Consider the following 18,982-nt stretch of genomic DNA (forward strand, 5'->3'; position numbering starts at 1 on the left):
TTATCAATTCATTAAAAAAAAATTTCCCCTAAGATGTGTGCATGTATAGTTTAACAAATCAGATTGTTCTGTGGGGCTTGAAATAAGCAAGTCTGCTGACTGTCCCCACCCCCGATTCCCACATAGGGATGCCCAAACACCGATTTTAGCTGTTTCCTCAGTTGTTTTGGCTCCACATTTTCAACTGCATGCCTACTCTGACATTTCTTGACTTTTTCAGCTTTAAGAATCTTCCATGATTTCTTGGTGTGGAAGGTGAGGATTTGGTTCTCTTATCCATCCCCACCCCCACTCCATCCCTGCCATCCTACATAACAGACACTGTATTTTTTAAGGTTAGTTCAGTAGTTCCATAGTCACAGCTTAAAAATGGAATATTGTTCAGCCTTAAAAAAGAATGAAATTCTGACAACATGGATGAGCCTTGAAAGCGTTGTGCCCAGTGAAAAAAGCCAGACGTGCATGTGGAGTGTCTGTGTGTGGGTATTCAGTAGATCACTTCAGTCACGTTCAGCTCTATGTGACCCCGTGGACTGTATAGCCCACCAGGCTCCCCCGTCCATGGAGTTCTCCAGACAAGAATACTGGAGTGGGGCCATGCCCTCCTCCAGGGGATCTTCCTGACCCAGGGATTGAACCCACGTCTCCTAAGCCTTTCTCACTGCAGGCAGATTCTTTACTGCTGAGCCACTGGAGAAGCCACATGAAGTGTCCAGATTAAGTAAACTCCGAGAGACAGAGAGTAGCTTAGAGGTCACCAGTGGCTGGAGGGAGACGGGACAGGGAGCTACTGCTTCGTGGTTGCAGAGCTTCTGTTCGGTGAAAAGGTTTTGGAACTTTGGGCTGATGCTCGCTCAACCTTGTGATTGTCGTCAGTGCCTCTGAATTGTCCAGACTTTAAAGAGCACATTTTCTGTTGTATATATTCGACCTTGCAGATAAGTACCTTGGTTAATAAATAAACAATAGCTTACATTGTTAAGACGGTCAGTGGTATTCACTTATTTCCTTTCTTGTGCAATTTTGGGGTTTTCCAGAGTTGGCAGTGGTCTCCGTTTTTTCCTCGTTGCCTAGTTTTCTGGGCACCCGTTGTTAACCCATCACTAGTCTCCCACCGAGAAATGTAGACTCTCCCCCAACGTGCATTTAAACCTCCTGGGCTCTACAGTCTGCCTTTTCCCAGAGCCCTCCAGCCCCTCTTCCCATCTGGGGTCTGGTTCTCCGAGCCTGTTGCAGTGTTGCTCTGATGTCTTTTTTTTTTTTTTTTTTTTTTGCGCTGCCTGGAGATGCCCTTTATTCCTTTCCCCCCGTCTTGACTTTCTTGTCTCACTGCTTCATCTCATGGAGTAAAGACATCCTTAGTGTCTTTCTGAGAAGGGGCGTCAGGGAGGTCAGTCTCCAGCTTCCACAGACGCAGAGCCTGACCTGGGGACCCCCTGTGTGAGGAATCTAGGGAGGACGTGCTCTTTGGGGGAACGGGCCGCTGTCACCAAGTCCAGGCTCATACAGCGCACGGGAGGCTGGTAAATCTAGAGACGAGCTGTCGGGGCAAGGAATAGTGACTTTGTTCAGGAAATTGATGGATGAAGAAGATGGTGGGTGTCCCAAAGAACCATCTTACCCAAATTCAGGCTTCTTTTATACTAAAAGGAGAGTGGGTGTGCGTGGCTGTTGCAAACTTCCCGGTGTCAGAATCTGCTGTTCTTTTCTCCGTTTATGTAGGTCAATCACGATGTTCCTATAAACCTCCAAAAACACAAATGTTATTCTCAGTTCTGTAACTTTTTATCTCTCCGTGAGGGGAAAAGTGTTTTAGAGCCAAGGACTTCCCTGGTGGTCCAGGGGTTAAGCACCGCCTGCGAGTGCAGGGGACATGGGTTCCCTTCCTGATCTGGAAGATGTCACATGCCAAGGAGCAACTGAATCTGTTTCATCTCAACCCTGAGCCTGTGCACCTTAGGGCCCGCGCTCTGCAACAGAGGAAGCCACCGCAGTGAGAAGCCCACCCACCGCAGCGCAGAGTAGCCTCTGCTCATTGCAGCTAGAGGAAGCCTGTACGAAGCACTGAAGACCCAGTGCAGCCAAATAAATGAAATAAATACATAGATGAATAAAAAAATAAAACTAAGATTGGAGCCTGGAGAATGGACTATCCTGTATGTTTCAGGCGACGGGCAATATTCTTACGGCAAAAGCAATAGCACGCAAAGGTAAAAGACAAGAAACAGACCCAGTGTGAGGCCAGATCTGGCCTTCCCTAGCGCGCTGGTAGCCCATCTCGTCTTTACAAGCAGGGCTGCAGCTGCAGGAGGACCTTCGGTACCCGTCAGCTGGAGTCATGAAGGGGGCTGGTTGGTGACGACTTTTTTAACGACCAAGATGCCCTGCAATAAGTGGACAGATAAGTAAAACCAGGGCCCATCCAGACAATGGACTATTATTCAGCGCTAAAAAGAAATGAGCTATCAAGCCATGGAGAGACATGGAAGCCTTGTGCCCGGTGATTACCACCTCCCCTTCACTAGACTGTCCCCTCCAGGCCCTGCTTCTTAGGGGTAATTGAAGGTTAATCAGATACACTGCTTCCTGCTTCTGTATCAGCTAGTTAATATGTCACTACATACAGATTAAAAAAAGAAAGTGCCTAACATTCAAAGGCGCTTTGCTAGCTAGTGTTGACAGTTTCAAGGAAGCTACCCATGTTAAGGGATTATCTTTAAAAAAAAAAAAAAATATATATATATATAGGATTTATCATACAGTCCAGGAATCGCACTCTCTGGTGTTTACCCAAATGAACTGAAGAGTTATGTCCTCACAGAAACCAGCACATGGATGATCACAGCAGTTTTATTCATCATTGCCAAAACGTGGAAGCAACCAAGATGCCCTGCAATAAGTGAACAGATAAGTAAAACCAGGGCCCATCCAGACAATGGACTATTATTTAGTGCTAAAAAGAAATGAGCTATCAAGCCATGAAGAGACATGGGAGGATCTTAAATGCACTTGACTTAAGTGGAAGAAGCCAGTCTGAAAAGTCTGAATACTGTACAATTCCAACTATAAGGCATTTTGGAAAAGGCAAAACTGTGGAGCCAGTAAAAGGATTAGTGGTTGCCAAGGGTTGCCAGGGAGCCGGAAGAGATGAACAGACGGGACGCAAGAGTTCTCGGGCAGGGGACCACAGTCCTGATAGCAGAATAATCGGTGCGTGTCTGTGCATTTGCACAAACTCAGAATATACAGCACGGAGAGCGATCGCTGACGTAGACTGTGAACTTCGAGTGTAACCATGTGCCAGTGTAGGTTTATTGACTGTAACAAACGTCCCACCCTGGTGTAGGATGTCGATGGTGGAGAGGTTGTGTATACGGTGCAGGCAGTATGTGGGAATTCTTTGCACTTTCTGCTCAGTTTTGCTGTGAATATAAAACTGCTCTAAAAAACAAAAAAGGAACACATGCCTTTCTCTGCTGTATTCGTTTCCTGTTGCTGCCGTAACAAAGCACCACGAGCATAGTGGCTTAGAGCGACTCAGACGTTGTCATCCGGCAGTGCTGGAGATTAGACGTTCAGATTGGTTCTAACTGGGGTGAAGGCAAGGCGGCAGCAGGGCTGTGTTCCCGCTGGTGGCTCCTGGGAAGATCCTGTTGCTTTGCCTCCTCCGGGTTCTGGAGCCCACTGACCTTCCTTGTCTCATGACCTTTCCTCCATCTTCGAGTCGGCGGCATAGCATCTTCCCGTCTCTCCTGTCTGACCATCTCTTGTCGTCACATCGTCTTTCTGATACTGACTCATCTTGCCCTCTTGTAACGTTCCTTGTGATGATGTGGGCCCTACCCAGCTGACCCAGGATCATCTCCCCATCTCAGAATCCTTAACCACAGCTGCTGAGTCCCTCTTGCCATGTAAGGTGACATGACAGGTTTTGTGGGGGGGCACTTCCCAGGTGGCACCAATAGTAAAGAACCCACCTGCCAATGCAGATGATGTAAGAGACATGGGTTCGATCTCTGGGTTGGGAAGATCCCTTGAAGGAGATCATGGCAACCCTCTCCGGTATACTTGCGGAATCCCACGGACAGAGGAGCCTGGTGGGCTGCAGTCCATAGGGTTGCAAAGAGTAAGACGTGACTGAAGTGACTTAGCATGTACGCACACATCTTTGGGGGAGGAGTGATTATTTTTTTGATCATGTATGCCCTTTATCATTTCTTAAATTAATTTATGTTTGTACTGGGCCTTCCTTGCAGCGCACCAGGTTTCTCTAGTGTCAAGCGGGGGCTACTCTCCAGCTGCGGAGCACAGGCTTCTCATTGCGATTCCAGTGGAACCCAGCTCCATCCCAAGACTGATTCTTGGTCGTGTTCCAAGTTGTGGGAGGCAGGGAGGCTGGCGAGGAGAAGGAAGGAAGGAAATCCTGTTGGGTTCCGGGTTTGACTGGAGGATAGGGGACGGGGGACAGGGATCCTTAAGAAAGGGACCCACCTGAGTCGTCGGAGATGCCTTTCCATGTCCAGCATCCTGGATTCTGGCCAAGCCTCCCTTGAGAGGCATCACCTTTCTGATCTGCGTCTTATCACTTGTCCATGAGAATATTGTGTATTTTTCACATGTAGAGGCAGAAAAAAGATTGGTACCCAGTGATGCCTAGCGATAGAAGGGAGCTTTGACAGAAGAGGTTAGACTTGATGTCGAGAAGGTGACGGGATGCCAAGGCTGGGGAAGTACCCCAGTGACGTCGACAGGGATGAGATGTGGGGAGGGACTGGAGTGGTCTTGCTGGTGGTGTGGTCTAAATGGGAGGCCCTGAAACACACAAGGATGGAGGTTGCCAGGCCTGCCTGTGCCGCCTCGGTACTTCTGCGCTGGCCTTCTTTGGCGGGAGCTTACCGCAAATGGCAGCTCTAGAGGGCTGTTGAACTCTAAAGCAGGTGAGACAAAGTCTGGGAGAGGGATGAATTAGCCCCCGGCATAGGGGAGGTTCCCACAGGCTTTCTCTGATGCTCCCGTGGGGCTGAACTGATGAGCCACTTTCATTGTTTCTGGGAGTCTAAATGCAAGAGACCTGGGTTCAATTCCTGGGTCGGCAAGATCCCCTGGAGAAGGAAATGGCAACCCACTCCAGTATTCTTGCCTGGAGAATCCCATGGACAGGAGCCTGTCAGACTACAGTCCATGGGGTCGCAAGAGTTGGACTTGACTTAGCGAGTCAACCACCAAATGTAGACAGTGTATTAAGAAGCACAGACATCACTCTGCCAACAAAGGTCTGTATGGTCAAACCTATGATTTTTCCAGTAGTCACATACAAATGTGAGAATTGGGCCATAAAGAAGGCTAAGTGCCGAAAAATTGATGCTTTCGAATTGTGGACCTGCAGAAGACTCAAGAGTCCCCGGGGCTACAAGGAGATCAAACCAGGCAATCCTAAAGAAAATCAACCCTGAATATTCATTAGAAGGACTGATGCAGAAGCTCCAATACTTTGGTCACCTGATGCGAAGAGCCGACTCCTCGGAAAAGACGCTGATGATGGGAAAGACTGAAGGCAAAAGGAGAAGAGGGTGACAGAGAATGAGATAGTTGGATGGCATCACTGACTCAGTGAACATGAATTTGAGCAAACTCCGGGAGACAGAGGAGGGCAGAGGAGCCTGGTGAGCTGCAGTCCACGGCTCACAAAGAGTCGGACGCGACTGAGGACCGAACAGCAACAGCTGAGGCAGGTGCGATTTTCTATGGGAGGCGCTAAGATTTTTCCTGGGAGCGTCTAGTACCGACCCAATGACTGTGTGTGGGTGACGCTCTGCAGAAGAGAAATAATTTTCTTTCCTCACGTATTTGTTCTTTATCGTTGTGTTCGTAATACCTGGTTCTGTCACCCGGAATGTTATTTTGGAGATGGATGGTGCAGATGTGTTTTTCAAGGCAAGGCGGCATTAAGTAATTTTAGAAACCCATTCAGCCTGTCAGCACTGACTGTCATGTGGCTGCAGTGGGTCGTGGGTGTGCTCTAGCCAAGACGTCACGGCCTCTGTAAGGCGGGGGGACAGCTGTGAGTGAGTGTCTAATCCGCTAAACACTGGAGAACTTTGGATCCCATTGACTCCACCACGATTCGAGCCCAGCTTCATTTCTCTCCTTTCCCTCTTGTGGTTCCCTTCTCACTGAGGTGGGGATGGTCCTGCTTGGCTCAGTTCCCTGGATCTGCCACTTCCTGGCTCAGTGACCTTGGGCAGATGATCTTATTACTTCGAGATTCAATTTCTTTATCTACAAACAGCAGCTATGACAAACCTGGATATCGTATTTAAAAGCAGAGACATCACTTCGCTGACAAACGTCAGTATAGTCAAGGCTATGGTTTCTCCAGCAGTCAGGTGTGGATATGAGAGATGATAGCAAACTAGACTCCCTCTTCACAAGGTCCAGATTAAGCTCTCATTTAGCAGATTTCTCATGGCGGCTTTTTGCCTCGGAATAGTTCCCACCTACCACTGAGGATTAAAGGCCTAACCCAGGTGACACTGAAGAGGTCCAGCTGGGCCACAGAGAATTAGGAAAGTCCCCACTGGGAGGGCTTCTGGGGATGGCTTAATGGTTTGCTGTTTTTCACGGCTTTGCAGGTCATGCTGGCAGCTTCCTACTGGTCCCTCCTGGCCCCAGCGGTGGAGATGGCCACGTCCTCCGGCGGCTTCGGTTCCTTGGCCTTTCTCCCTGTGGCCGTTGGCTTCACCCTTGGAGCGGCGTTTGTCTACCTGGCCGACCTCCTGATGCCTCACTGGGTGAGTACCGCTCCTCCCTGGGCTCTTGTGTCAGGGCGTGTCCAGCTCCGTGCCATGAACCCACTTCTGTTCAAACTCAGCACCCACGGTCGTGTCCCTGCTAGGTGGCAAACGATGTCGAAATAGATACTTCAGGCCATTCAGGGCTTTTACCTAGAGGGACTGAATTGTGACTGAACAGAAAATAAGCTCTCGGTGGTCTGACTCATCAGCCCTTCAGTCGCATTTTGCTAAGTTCGGATTTTAAATGTCAGATCTCGTTAAACACGCGGAGAACAACTGGACGTCATTCGCTGCGGCACTGTCTGCAGAACGGACCTCGACTGGGGCAAGGGAGTGACCGGGACGCTGGTCCTGCCCCTTAGCGAGCTTATGACGTCACCAGGGAGCTGAGAACACGCTGAACCACCGCAGAAGACCCTCAGCAGAGCATCCCCTCCATGAACGCTGATTAATAGGAGGATGAGGTGGGGGACCGGGCAACAGGGCTCTGGACTGGGCTCACTTCTGGAACGAACCAGTTGTATGTCCCTTACCCCCAGTTTCCTTCGTTTGACTTGAGGGTTTATGACTCCCTTTAGGGGTTGCCAGGTAATAATTTTAAAAAATCTAAAAAGGCTCCAAAGACTTCCCTGATGTTCCAGCAGTTGAGAATCGCCCCTGCCCATGCAGGGGACATGGGTTCGATCCCTGGTCTGGGAGGATCCCACAAGCCTCGGGGCAACTAAGCTCAAGCGCCACAACTTCTGAACCCTGCACGGCCTCGAGCCTGTGAGCCCCCCTGCCCCTCAGCTCGCTGCGACTAGAGAGAGTCTGCACAGCCATGAAACCCCAGCTCAGCCAAAAATTCGTGAATTAAAGAAAGTAATAAGGCACCAGAATTTGGGTGAGCCGATGATTTTTTTCTTTTTTTTTTTTTTTTTGCCTAAACAGTGCTGGGGGGTTGGCTTTGGGGAGTCAGCTTGTCCTGGCTCACAGAGAAGCCCAGTGCACAGAGCATTCTGGCTGCAGTCCCTGAGCATAGTCAAAGCCAGACCAAGAGATTGTGACCCAGAGCCATCGGCCGAAACCAGCTGGGCTGAAGGGTGGCCGTCAGGAAGGACCAAGTGCAGGCTCGCGTCACCTTACCAGGCGCTGTGTTTTAACAAGTCCCCGAGGTGGGCAGAAGCCCCCCAAGAGACCTGAGCTGGGGCTTGAATTCTCTGCTCACCCAGGAAGGGAGGAGGCATGGGAAGGACCATCCGGGGGAGAGAGTTTCTCTGGGGATCATGGTGGGCAGGGAGCAGGTCGGGTTCTCTGGAGTCGGCAGGGCTCGTACCCCAGGACGTAGGCTCCCTTTTCCCCACCTGCCTTCTTCCTGCCCCATCGGAGGGAGAGAAGGAAGAGTCTTGGGAGGAACGTGGCCCAGACGCTTGTGAGAAACTGATCACTCTTGATCCGGAGGGACCAGCCTCTGGACCGAACAGCTCATTGTGCGGTGATGTCTGCATGGGAGCTGTGATGTCATCTTGGAGGAAGGACTGTGTGTCATTCTCGTTCAACGAGAGCTTGAATGGCCGTGTCAGGCTTGTGGTCTGCTGCGCCGCCGGACCCTCTGCCTCCTTGTTGCTGGGCACGTCCGCTTGGTAATGGCTCTGGGAGGGTCCTCGGGCTGGATTGCCATACCCTGCTGTCCAGCCCACCCGGGTTCTGTGTAACCTTGCCAGTGGAGTGTATTCTCCTCGCCCGGGCAGGAAGGCCAGTGGCGTTCACTCCTGGATGGCAAACCGGGACTGGCACGGCCCCTGCTGGTCTCTTTCTGCCCTTCCTACCAGAGCCCCCCCCCGCCCCCCCCCGCCCCCCCCCACCCCCCCCCGGTCAGGCTTCCAAGGCAATATATGGCAGAGGGCTCTTTGTCTCGTGAGGAGTCACCGTTCCCTGGTACTGGGGCGGGGAGGGCGGGGGTGGGGTGGGGGTGTCAGCGTATTTGATCAGCTGCCCGAAAGTAGCGGCTTTCTCTGGGCAGTGTAAATAGTCATTTGTTCCATGCGGCGGTACCTTTTTTTTTTTTTCCTTAACCTTTTGCTTCCTGTTTGCTCTACTGTATGCTTTGAATATGGAGAAGATCCCAGGGGGAAGTCTTGGAAAATGAGGCCTGGTTGAGGAGTGGTGGGTGAGCACTGAGGGAGAGAATGAAAGGTCTTCAGAAAGGGCGTAAGAACTATGAACGCCCAGGATCTCACTCATTGGCAGAAAGATCAACCTGGCAGGAAGCATCTGTTCTGGGACGTGTTAAGAGAAGCTAGTTCATGCTGTTGATGTGAGAAGGGGAATTTGTCTTGGATGGACTCCTAAACGGATAAGCATTGTTTATAACTCCAGCAGTACCCAAATGCAGATGTGACTTTAAGAGTGATGCTGGGGAGCTGTCTGTCCATCTCTCTGAGATGGGCTGGAGGTTTCCCTCGGTCTCACTGTGAATTTGCCAACCAGAGCCAGAAAGGGCAGCGGCTCGGACATAGGGACGATGCGTCTTGGAGTCTGAGTTATTGGGTTTCGACCTTGAGTCTGGCTGGTTGTCAGCAGTGATTGAGCAGCCAAGGGGAATACCGTCTTCTAGGGGAGAAAGTGGTGGCCGGAGTTTGGTTTCAGAACGCTCACTGCAGTTGGAGTTTAGGAAGCGGGCGTGCCATGGGGCAATTCCAACTGAAATCTCTTCAGTTGCCTGTTCATCTCCCCTTGTGACAGAGCCTCACGGCTCAACACACGGCCCGGGAGCGGGGCGCAGTTGTTAGAGCAAAAGGCTTTGGCTGCAGGGATGACAGAGCGGGCTCGTCCTGCAAAATGAGTGCCTGGAGGAAGCGGGCCCTGCCTGCAGAAGACCCCACAGCCTCTGCTTTGTCTCCTGGGAGGACTGTGCGTGGAGTTTAGGCGAGAGGGAGCAAGCCAATCCCTAGCAAAACAAGCCGGTGCAGGAGTGCGCTCAGCACAGAGGTGCTTTGAGGGATTCTTTTAGCATTCCCTAAACATATCTTTTTAACTTTTCTTAAATTTTTCCTTGGCCCTTTTTTTTTGTGAAGTATTTCCTTGGCTGTGCCACATGGCCTGTGGGATCTTAGTTCCCCGACCAGGGATCGAACCTACATCCCTTGTACTGTGAGTGTGGGGGTCCTAACCACTGGACCCCCAGGGAGGTGCCTGCTGAAGGGATTCTGACATTGACCCATGACGGTCCAAGCACAGGTGCCTCTGCGAGTCCACATGGGAGGTGCCCTCCCTATTTCTTCTCACACATTCAAGACCTGAAAGGTAGCAAGATGGCAGGAAGGAGATGGTTAACTCTGACCTTGTCCTCTAACTCGGCTCCCCTCCATTCAGCCTTTCAGATGTATTTGTCTCCCTTTTGGAGCTTGAGCCCCACATTGCTCATGAAAAGGGCTTTACTCATAATAGCCCGTCCGGTTGAACCCGCTGTGGCCGCATTGATTCCGCTTGTCCAATTGCTCCCTGAAAGGGTGTTTATTTTCCTGCATTTATCTGAGCGTAGAGTGGAGAAGGCGGACACGGTCACCGTTAATGGGAAACGAGCTGACAGAGTTGTACGGAGGCTTTGCCAAATGATGGCTTAATGAGAGGGGAAACGGGCGGGGGTGGCTGAGGAAGGTGGAATCGGCCAGGCCCTGGAGGAGGGCGGTGGTGGTGAGTGCGGCTCAGGCCAGTCTGAGCCCGTGGTCCCCCCGGATGGCTCTAGGGAGAAACAGAATGGACCGTGTACAGCTATCTGGAGATGCTGACATTTTTGTGATCTTTGCAGTTTGTGTCTATGTAAAGTTAAGATTGGTGGTGACTGCGAAGACTGCACCTTCAGTGTAAAGCAGAGATTTTTCTACTGATGGGTGGAGGGGAGGGGAGGAGAGGAGGGTGACTGTGTATCTCCATGGCCTCCTGTCTCTCTTTTTAGTCTTATTAATATTGCATTAATACAACACCCAAATCTCATTATAAAAACGAAACATTTTTATGTGACAGTCCTTTTTTGCTACAGACTACGTCCTGCTAAAGTTCATGTGTTAAACTTAATTTCCAGTATGGTGGTGTTAGTGGGGCCTTTTGAAGGTGACCAGGTCCTGAGGGTGGAGCCCTCTTAAATGGGATTAGTGCCCCAATAAAGCCCCCAGAGAGCTCCCCTCCCTGCCTCTGGCACATCAGGACGTGTGCACACTGTCTGTGAGCCAGGAAGTGGGCTCTCTCCAGACACTGAATCTGCTAGCACTTTGCCCTTGGGCTTCTCACCCTATAGAACTGCCAGAAAGAAATGTCTATTGTTTATAAGCCACCTAGTTGATGGTAATTTGTTACAGTAGTCTGAAAAAAAAAAAAAAAAGATAATCTGGTTTTGGAGAATTCCCTGGCAGTCCAGTGGTTAGGGCTGTGCTGCTGCAGGGGGGACTGGTGTGATCCCTGGTTGGGGAACTAAAGGGAAAAAAAAGTCAGCCTGAATGGAGTAGGATGCTTCCTTTTTCCTGAACTCTTCCCAGATCAAAGTCAACCATCATCATCAGTTTAGTGGGTACCCTTCTAGACTTTTCTCTTTTCTTTTTTTTTTTTCCTTTTGGAAAATGATTTACATTGTATCTTATAAATATTAAGACATAACCACTCCCTCCGATGCTGGTATTGTTGAAGTATGCTTCAGATCAACTGTAAAGCAACCTGCGCGCTGACTCCTGTGTTTAGACGACCCTTCTCTACGTATGTACATGCCCACATACACTTTTGCACAGTTGGAACTGTCTGTGCATCCTCTTCCTGTGTGTTATTTTTAAAATTTGAAATGATTTTTCTTTCCTCGTTTTAGCACCTGGACGGAGACCTTCTGTCTCTGTGCAGCTTGCTGGACCACCTCCCTGCGGCTGAGTAGTTAGATCGCTCTGTGCCTTTGTGCATGTATGTGTGTGTGTGTCCTGGAGGTGTGATTTTTGTTATGTGTTTCCTGAAAAACAAGTAGTAACATACAAGCTGTGATGCCGCCGCTTGCTTTTGCAGCTTTGCTTTCCATCTTGGCAGCCTCCTCTCTGGGAGATGCCTGCTGCCCCGCCCCTTTCCTCCCTGCCTGGGGATCTGACATCCGAAGAGGCTGCCCAGGGACTGCAGGGGACAGGGACGTAGATGCTCCTGTGGGGCAGCGTGGCTGATGCCCCTGGCTGGTCAGGCTCCAAGGTCAGCAAGCATCAGGGGTACTGCCTTCTCCCCAGCTCCTTCATGAGTCTGTGTCCCGATCCTGTTCAGTTTCCCTTAGTTTTTGCTGTGATGGCACGGAAGATGCCTCTGCAGATAACTTAAATGAGCAGGGTGGGCACATACCTTTTTAAAAAATAATTCTTATTGGAGTGTAGTTGCTTTAGAGTGTCGTGTACAGCGAAGTGAATTGGCTATATGTATACTTATATCCCCACTCTTTTGGGGTTTCCTTCCCATTCAGGTCCCCACGGAGCACTGCGTTCCCTGAGCTGTACGTGGGTTCTCGTTAGCTGTCAATTTTATATGCAGTATTGCGCATATGTCTAATATGTACTCAGCTGTTGCTGGTGTCAGCTTCCGGTTGCCAGAGTTGCTGCGAGGGACCATGTGTGACAACTATTTGGAAGGGACAGATGCTGCAGGAGGCGAGTATTTTGCCCCAGGAGGGGTGATGGATGTTTTCCTTTCCTTCATAGACTCTCCATCTTTAGCGTTCTGATTCTCCCTGAATACCTAACGGAGGAGGTGGAGGTGGGGGAGAGTGTCAAGGATCGCTTACAGGAGGAGAACCTGCAGTGATGTTCCCACTTGTAGAATCGGTTTCGTTGTCCTTGAGTTGCTAAGTCGTGTTGACACTTTTGTGACCCTGCAGCCCGCCAAGCTCTTCTGTCCTTGAGATTTCCCAGGCGAGAATAGTGGAGTGGGTTGTCATTTCCTCCTCCAGGGGATCTTCCCAACCCAGGGATTGAACCCACCTCTCCTGCTTGGCAGGTGAATTCTTTACCGCTGAACCACCAGAGAAGATCCCAGAATTCTGGTATCAAAGAAGAAAAGGAGTGAATTTTATGGATGAAGATGTTGGTTTGGCCAGTTCTTTGAGAGGAAGGAGCTGGATTTTAAAGCCCCTGGAAAAGCTAAAAGATTGGCGTCTCCCATATCGAGCCCTGGGGATACGTGACAGAAGGTGTATCGGCGATGGCAGGGCACGGACGCTGGCTCCGAAGGTGTACTGTGCAGCTCCGGGCCTCTGGCTCCTTTGGTTCTGTGTCTTGGGGCTGGGGGGAGGGGAAGGGATCGTCAGCCGTGTGACTCAGAGGTACACGTTGTCTCTAGAATCACAGCCAGTTCCTTTCAGAGCCTCCCTTCTCCAGTTCCAAGGGTAAATAGTAGGTGGACTCACCTTGACCTGAGCAAGACCAGGGTGTTCTGAATTTAATGCAGAAACTGATAGACTGTTGCGGGCCCGATGGCGCGGTCGGTCCCCAGCTGCGAACACAGTCCTTCCAGCATCTGCACACTCTCTCCTGCTTTCCCTGCAGAGTGCCGTTTGTGTGTTCTTCACCAGAAAGCCTCCCTGGCCATCCCGGGTGTTGGCACTCCCCACATCTTGACCCTCCTCTTCCCTGTGGATAGCAGGCCTTCAGGAGGTAGGGATGAGGAATAAATGAATGGGTGGAGATACTGAGCGGTAGGTGGTATTAGTCGCTCAGTTGTGTCCGACTCTTTGGGTCCCCGTGGACTGTAGCGCCTCTGCCCATGCGATTCTCCAGGCAAGAATGCCGGAGTGGGTTGCCACGCCCTCCTCCAGGGGATCTTCCCGACCCAGGGATTGAACCCGGGTCTCCTGCATTGCAGGCAGATTCTTTATGGTCTGAGCCACCAGGGAAGTCCAGTGAATGAATGAATGAAGATTTTGGGAAGATCAAATAAGATCATCTTCATGAAATCTCTTTCCAGCCTCAAACTCGAAAACACTTTACAGGGACTTCCTGGTGGCCCAGTGGTTAAGACTCTGGGCTCCCAACGCTGGGGCGGTGATGGTGGTTTAGTCGCTAAGTCGAATGCAGGGGGCCCGGGTTCAGTCCTTGGTCAGGGAACCAGATCCCACATGCTGCAGCCAAGAGTTCACCCACAGAAACTAAAGATCTCGAAGACCACAACTGAGGTCCAGCGCAGCCTAATAAATAAGTAAATGTAAGATATAGATTTAAAGCGCTTCATAGCCTTGGGTTATTTTCCGGAGGCAGATCTATGCTCCTTGGCCGCTGACCACTTTCTGGGCACCAGAAACATGAGCCACAGAGAGTTAAATAGAAAAACTTAATCTGAAGTGTGGGTCTGTCATAGGCTTTCTCATGCTTTGTTTACTTTCTTAATTATGTTTGCTTGAGAATCTAAAGACTTACACTGCCGTTTAGAGTCAACATTTTCTGAGCAATTGGACCAGGAAGTGTGCTCGAGGGTGGGGGTGAGTGGGGAGTGGGTGGGAAAGAGCAGAGAAGTTGCCTTTGGTGCCTTAGGAAAATACTGACGCCTGGACCTCCCTCAGGAAGCTCTGAGTCATTGTGTCCCAGGCAGGGCCTCGGTCTCTAAATGAAAACATCCCCGTGAAGACTCTGATGTTCAGCCAAGGCTGGTGACCTCTGATTGAGGCAAATTATAACTTGCTTTGATTCAGGTGCTGTTGCTTGGATGGTTCACTGCAATCCAACTACCTTGTTCTTTCTTTTGGAAGCCAGAGTCTTACTGTTTATTGCAAAAGAACTCAGTAAAGAGGGAAGAAGGGCTTCCTGCAGTTGATGGAGGGACGGTCTCAAGATGAAAAGGGAAAAGGGACCTGGCTCTGTGGTTGGTAAGCTTGGGGGCACACCAGAGTCACCTGGGAGGCCGAGCAAACGCAGGCGCCCTGGCCCCACCCCAGGCGCTGGAGACAAAGCTGGGGCATCTGCAGCCTGTCTGCTTTTTTTTTTTGGAGGGGGTGGCATGTCACTTGGCAATGTGGGATCTTAGTTCCCGACCAGGAATAAAACCCGTGAGCCCTGCACTGGAGGTCCCCGAGGTGTCTGCGTTTTGAAATGGGTCCCCAGGGGCTTTTGATGCTCACTGGAGTTAAGAAATCACAGAACAGTCCAGCAAGGTATGCTGGAGGAGTCTGGGCAAATGTCCTGTGTGAGGGACACAGATGGGAAACCTGGGCGGTGGGATACCCCAGGCCCTCTGTTTCGCATAGTCTCCTTAACAATGTATGTGTATATATATATATTTATGACAAAGGAACTTACAAGTAGAAACAGACTCACAGACATGGAAAATGACCTTGTGGTTACCAAAGGTAAAGGGGGTGGTAAGTTTAGGCGTCTCGGGTCAGCAGACACAAGCTCTTATGTATTCAGTGGATAGACAGCAGGGTCCTGGTGTATCGCACAGGGAACTGTGTTCTGTATCCAAAGTGAACCACAATGGAAAAGAGCATGAAAAGGAATACGTCTAATGGAATCACTGTGTTGTGTACCTGAAACTCATACAACCTTGTAAATCAGCTGTACAAAAAATTATTTTTTATTTGGTAATTGATGTGAAATTCACATAACATAAAGTTAACTGTGTTGTGTGTCTGTAGTTAGTTTTGGCTGCACACTGGGGCTTGCCAGATGTTCTCTGACCAGGAATTGAACCCAGGCCACGGCTGCGAAAGCCTGGAATCCTATCTGCTAGGCCCCCAGGGAACTCCTAAAGTTGGCCATTTTGAAGTGAACCATTCAATGACACTTGGTACCTTCGCAGTTTTGTGTAACTAACGCTGCTATCTAGTTCCAGAACATTTTTCATCCCCCCGCAAGAAGGAAACCCCCATCCCCATTAAGCCGTCACTCCCCACCCCTCCCTCACCCCCAAGCCCTGGTCACCACAAATCTTCCTTCTGTTTCTGTCGATTCACCCATTTTTGGCTATTTTTCTATAAATGCAACCATACAGTATGTGACCTTTTGTGTCTTTTTTTTCTCTCTTTAAACTCAGTATAATGTTTTCAGGTTTCGTCAACGCTATAGCCAGTGTCAGACCTTGCTCCTTTTTATGCCTGAATGCTGCTCCACTGCCTGGTTATGTCGTGTTGGTTTCCCATTCATCCGCTGCTGGACATTTGGGTTGTCTCCACCTCTGGGCAGCTGTGAACAGCCCTGCTGTGGATATGCGGGTACAGGGGTACAGGATTCGTTTGTACACTCTAATTCTCAATTCCTGGGGGTGGATATCACGATCTCCATTTAACCAGTTGTTAGGTCATTCCAGGCGGGCAGTGTGGCTAGTGGCTCAGATGACTCAGTTTGCTGGAGACACAAAGCTCTCTGGAGCTCAGCTCTGAATAAGAGGTAGCCAGGGCTTCTCCGGTGGGCATTAGTGGTAAGGACCTGCCTGCCAGTGCAGGAGGTATAAAGAGACATGGGTTTGATTCCTGGGTTGGGAAGATCCTGTGGAGAAGGGAATGGCAGCCCACTCCAGTATTCTTGCCTGGAGAATTCCAGGGACAGAGGAGCCTGGCAGGCTATAGTCCGTGGGGTTGCAAAGAGGCTGAGCACATACGAAATACATTTCTGACTATTTACTGTCCATCCAAAACCCTTGGCGATCTTCCCCTCGAGTCCACGCCGTTTTGTCTTTTCTCTTTAAGATGGATTTTCCTCAGGGCTGTGCTCCAGGCACCTACTTAGCTCCTTAGCTTCAGCTCAGTCCGGTCTTCTGCCCCCTGAGCCAAGCGTCAGCTGCTGCAGCGGGTTCTCAGGCTGTGCCCATCGTCATCTGAGCTTTTCCTCACGGTCTCCCTCTGCTGGGAACCTCTTTCCTCCTTCACGTGTCAGCTGGCCAGTCCTTATTTAGGACTGGAGGTGTCCTTTCCTCCAGATGCGTTCCTGGAGTTCCCATCTGGGTGAAGTGCCCTGCCTCTCTAGAGGTAGCCCTCTCCTCCCAGCCCCTGCCTGGCACTTGCTTCCCTGGTGAACTGTCGGCTCCTTGCGGGCAGTGTCTTGATCTGTCTTGCTTGCCCTTAATCCCCAGCACCTGCCACAGAGCACGTGGCCTGGAGCTGGGGCCTCAGAGCATCATTCGTTTGAGGATGGAGTGAGTGTGTGTTTGATCCCGGAACTCTATTCAACGCTGCATCCTCCCGCTTACACCAGTGCCTGGATCAGGCTGGAAGCTGTGGCCCCACTAATACCTCCCAACGCAATAGACACTTCCTAAATGTGGGATCACTGAATGAAAAGGAGAATTATATGAACTGCATGCCTTTACATTTGTGCGTAGCTCCAATACTTTGGTCACCTGATGTGAAGAGCCAACTCATTGGAAAAGATCTGATGCTGGGAAAGACTGAGGGGGAGAAGGGGATGACAGAGGATGAGATGGCTAGATAGCATCACCAGCTCAATGGACGTGGATTTGAGCAAATTCTGGGAGATGGTGAAGGACAGGGAAGCCTGGCGTGCTACAGTCCACTGGGTCACAAAGAGTCTGACACAAGTTAGTGACAGAACAACAATATGTATATGTGCATGTGGGTTTTAAAAAAAGAAAAACCCAGAATCAATTCCAAGTAAAGTCCCTGCAAGGAGAAGGCTGGCTTTGTGAAGAATCAGGTGATCAAATGAGCTAAAACAGGGTCAGCATACTTTTTTAAGAACGACAAGAAAGTAAATATTTTGCACTTTGCAGACCACATATGGTCTCTGTTGCCTTTTCCTTTCCTCTTCCTTCCTTACAATCCTTTAAAAATGTGAAAAACATCCGTAGCTCACAGGCCTTAAAAGACAGGGCTCTGGCTGCATCTGGAACCTGGGCTGCCGTCTGTAGCCTCTTATTCTCAAGGTCATTCAAGGCCAGGTGCTTTTTAAACTTGGCATTAATGCTCTCATGTTCGATGCATTTATACGCTGGCTTCTTTCCCCTCCATTTGTTAAAATCATATATGTTAACTATAAAAAAATCTAGAGACTAGAAAAGTTCCGGGAGATAAGAAAAGTCTACTGTTAATCTCACCACATGGGAGCAGCTATAATTCATGTCTTGGAACATTTGCTTTCTGTATCTTTTCCTGTTGCCTTTTTCTCTGGGTGGGAAATGTCACACGAATAACTCACAGTCGTGGAACGTGTATTGTGGGCGTGCACGTTGCATGCGTAGTCCTGTGCGTGCTCAGTTGCTCAGTCGTGCCCGACTCCTTGCGACCCCATGGACTGTAGCCCACCAGGCTCCTCTGTCCATGGAATTTCCTAGACAAGAATACTGGAGTGGGTTACCATTTCCTTCTCCAGGGGATCTTCCCAATCCAAGGGTTGAACCCTCATCTCCTGCATTGGCAGGCGGATTCTTTACCACTGCACCACCTGGGAAACCACAGTAGTCCTGTGGGGTCAGTGGTATTATTAATTTTATTTGACAGACGAGGAAACTGAGGCTCATTTCTGTGATGCAAATGATCTAGATTCAGAAGGACCCATCTCACTAAGCAGCAAGCCCAGGGATGCTCAGGTGGTGATTGAAGGTGCATGGGTTGCAAAGGAGCCTTTGTCCCTGGGCCCCTGGGCAGCTGGAATAGTAGGGTACTTCGTTATTGCAGCAAAACACAGCTCATCCTAATCCATACCCTGAACCACTGAGACATGTGGGTACAATTGATGTTAGTTGTATCATGCCATCCAGAGGGCTTCTGTACTCTGGTAGAGATGCCAGAGGCACTTTGGTGGGATGCTGTCTGTTTATGTGTGTGTTTTGTTGACGAAAAATTAGTCAGTTCATCTAAGATAGAAATGGAAAATGTTATTTGAGCCAAAAAGAAGATTATAACCCAGGGACGGCATCTCACAAAACTCTGAGAACTGTTTCACCCACTAGAAGTCAAGGCACAGTCATACAAGGTTTTTGAGACAGAGGGCCGCACGTTAGAAAGAAAGAAAGTGAAAGTGTCAGTCGCATCCAACTCTTTTCAACCATATGGACCCTGTCCATGGGTTTCTCCAGGCAAGAAATTATTGACAGTTAACAGTCCAGATCCAAGCATCATCATGATGGGTGATGTGACCTCTTGCAAAATCAAAAAGGAATGTTATCTTTTAAGGAGTTGTCTTGTTGACACTGGGAGAGATTGCCCTTTCTGGTTGAGCAGGTTTTTCTGCCAATGGGGGAGGTTTGGTCAA

At 49.9% G+C, this 18,982-nt stretch overlaps 1 protein-coding gene across 3 annotated transcripts in view; it reads left to right on the forward strand.

The window, feature by feature from the left end:
* Window positions 1-18,982, forward strand: part of SLC39A11 (solute carrier family 39 member 11) — a 370,219-nt gene that overhangs the window by 127,553 nt on the left and 223,684 nt on the right. For all 3 annotated transcript variants that reach the window (XM_042256462.2, XM_027974012.2, XM_027974013.2), the window contains exon 4: window positions 6,633-6,791. In XM_042256462.2, coding sequence (XP_042112396.1) covers window positions 6,633-6,791 — 159 coding nt within the window. The remainder of the gene's footprint in view (window positions 1-6,632; window positions 6,792-18,982) is intronic.

The sequence above is a fragment of the Ovis aries genome, chromosome 11 (genome assembly GCF_016772045.2).
Source record: "Ovis aries strain OAR_USU_Benz2616 breed Rambouillet chromosome 11, ARS-UI_Ramb_v3.0, whole genome shotgun sequence".
Classification (NCBI taxonomy): domain Eukaryota; kingdom Metazoa; phylum Chordata; class Mammalia; order Artiodactyla; family Bovidae; genus Ovis; species Ovis aries.